Source organism: Notothenia coriiceps, unplaced genomic scaffold (assembly GCF_000735185.1).
Source record: "Notothenia coriiceps isolate Sejong01 unplaced genomic scaffold, NC01 NC01_scaffold00037209, whole genome shotgun sequence".
Classification (NCBI taxonomy): domain Eukaryota; kingdom Metazoa; phylum Chordata; class Actinopteri; order Perciformes; family Nototheniidae; genus Notothenia; species Notothenia coriiceps.
In genome coordinates, this window is record NW_011369910.1 from 1 (window position 1) to 3031 (window position 3031).

A 3031-nucleotide genomic window follows, 5' to 3' on the forward strand; every position below is an offset into this window, starting at 1 on the left:
GAGACTATATAAAAAAAAAAACTGAGTAACGCACCATGTAGTAACGGTAACTGAGTTACTGAATTAAAAAAATAACGCGTTAGAGTATGGCCATGACCAACACTGGTCATGACCGAAAGAACGAGATCGCGGATACAAGCGGCCGAGATGGGTTTTCTCCGCAGGGTGGCTGGTGTCTCCCTTAGGGATAAGGTGAGAAGTTCAGTCATCCGGGAGGGACTCAGAGTTGAACTGCTCCTCCTTCGCGTCGAAAGGAGCCAGTTGAGGTGGTTCAGGCACCTAGTAAGGATGCCACCTGGGCGCCTCCCTAGGGAGGTGTTCCAGGCACGTCCAGCTGGTCCCTAAGGTGCATGACATCAACGCGTTGGCATGGATGTGATACAACTTCCAGGATCTATAGTGTTGGCAAAAAACTAACGTTCCAGAAACTTGCAAATGGTGGATCGACCATCCAGACCTGTGCAAATGCGTTTCTGCTCCAAAATCAAATAATTGTAATTTGGACAAGACCAATGGATTTCTAGGCCCCCAAAACATACATTTAGACAAAAAATTAGGAGGAGTTAGGGTATTTTAAAGCCTGTTTTTCAGGCTCGAAAATGACATGCCCAGAACAAATGACTATATCTTCAGTTCTAATAGGGGTAAATTAATAATCTTTGTTCTCAAAGCAATAATAAACCTGTGAGTTGGATGAAGGACGGTCAGAATATATATATCGCTACCGTGAGTTATGTGCTAAGTGCGTTAGCACTCTTTCGCTTAGTGCTGTTTCAGACGCTTGGCGTTAGACTTGTGTTTTGTTTAGGTAAAAAAAATCATATCGTCAGTTAGCTAAGTTTCTTCCTGTTAAGTGGGTATGAAACATTAATAGGTTGTTAAATGTTAAGAAGCCCTGAGACACAGTTTCGTGAATATTGTTGTGTTTCAGGGTTTAAGGGATTTATTTTCAGCCATCTAAGTTGGATGCCATCTTGAAAATCACTCTGAATGTATGTTTGTGTTGCAGGAGGGACGATGAGCGTGGTGATGGATATCCACTCCTGGCTGGCTGTGATTATCTCTGCTGCTGTGGCCGTCCTCTACACTCTGATGGGAGGATTCTACTCCGTGGCCTACACTGATGTCATCCAGCTTTCCTTCATTATCGTCGGCTTGGTACAAACATTACATTTTTACCGCAGTATAGACGGCCCAATGTTGGTCCCCAGAGGATGATTCATACTAACTTAGCTAGGCTTATACTTTTTCCTCAAGCTCCTCCATCAGGTTAATATCTGAGGTGATAGGTCTTGCAAAATGTTGAATGGCCTGCCATAGAATTTTGTGTTAATTTGTCCTCTGTTTAAAACTAATATGAAATTGTAAGCATTTAAATACAATTAACTAAAATGGGAAACATGGGAAACTTTAAAGCTGCTAAACATCAGCATGTAAGCGTGTCAAAGTACAATGGGATAACTTAATTAGTATAATTAGTGTACTGATCAGTCTGATTAGACATTAAGCAGAGCAATTAACTAAAACTGAAATTGCAGTGCTAACCTAAACAATATTAAGGGTAAATTGGACAGGTAGGACCCAATTGCAGGACAGACAATGGCTTGAACTGAAATACCTTTATTTCAAGAACTCACTCCCCTGTAAACTCAAAGACAAAACCAACTAACAAATGTCTCTCCCTTGGGAAAGACTCAAGAATCCCACCACCACCACCAACAGAAAACCCGAACTTAGATACATGCAGAATCAGTAATCAGACAGGAGGGAAAACACACAGACAGGAAGCAGACACAGACAAAAGACAGGGGGTGAACACCTTTCAAAGCAAAACAGGAAAACAGACAGATCGTGACATAAATATTCAGTTTTTTTTTTTCTTCGGCTATATATGTAACAGAGAATAATTTCCAATGCCATTTGTTTCCAATATCCTGCAGCTCTAGTGGCTGGTAAGGTAAGGTAAGGTACGTTTATTCATATAGCCCATTTTCAGACACAGAGGCAATTCAAAGTGCTTTAAATCAAAATTAACACATAATAAATAGTAGTAATAGACAAAAGAAAGGAACACAATAAATAAACACAATGGAATAACAGATTCAGAAAAACCATGCATAAAAGAGATACAGAATAGTTTAACAACAACATTGTAAAAACAGTAGGTGCTAAAACAAGTTAAAAGACTTCTGGGTAAGCAGCTGAAAAAGGAAATGTTTTTGGCCTCAATTTAAAAGAACTCAGCGTTGGTGAAGACCTCAGGGTTTCTGGGAGTTTGTTGCATTGTGGGGAGCATAAAAACTAAAAGCAGCTTTGGCGTGTTTGGTTCTGAGCCCCCGATGATCTCAGAGCTCTGGGTGTCTGGTGTAATCTCTGTCAATGTAAGTATGATCTTTCATCCATATGCCGAACTGATAGTGTCTCTCTCATTTTTACAGTGGCTCTGTGTGCCATTTATCCTGGCTAGCCCCTCCTCTGCTAACTTCACTGTGGCGGCAGTCACTAAGCTGCACCAGGAGCCATGGATCGGTCGGCTGGAGCTGGAGGATGCAGGTCGCTGGGTGGAGGACATACTGCTGCTGGTACAGACACCTAAAACAACCATCAAGTACATATCCTAGAAATGCATTTCACCTCAAATCTCTTATGTAGTGAACATGCAGTATTAATTAAGACTGGAGTTCCTTTATTGGTCCCACATCAAAATTAGTACAGCAGGTAAGAAAGGCATGCAATAATACAAGTTACCCACTGCTCCTAACACTAGGATGGGTCAAATGCAGAGAAACCGTTTTGTTACTAGTACCTGTACTATGTAATGACAATAAAAGTAAAAAAAAAAAAAAGGACACCCGACAGGCTGATCAGCATGAAGGGTGTTCTTTTAAGGCCCGGACACACCAGGCCGAAATCGGCCGTTTTCGTTAGTCGGACGACGAAGCGTGCCCTGTCGCCCAAACTCAATTTGGTGTGTCCCGCACCGTCGGCCGTGACACGCCTTATTTGGCCTTTCATGGCCGACGCACGGCCC

At 42.1% G+C, this 3031-nt stretch overlaps 1 protein-coding gene across 1 annotated transcript; it reads left to right on the forward strand.

The window, feature by feature from the left end:
- Positions 1 to 996: 996 nt before the first annotated feature.
- Positions 997 to 2582, forward strand: LOC104964363 (high-affinity choline transporter 1-like; the record flags this gene model as incomplete). Its single annotated transcript, XM_010793115.1, has 2 exons — positions 997 to 1158; positions 2439 to 2582. Coding segments are annotated over exons 1-2 (285 nt in total), but the record flags the coding sequence as incomplete, so codon positions are not given.
- Between the last annotated feature and the right edge of the window lie 449 nt (positions 2583 to 3031).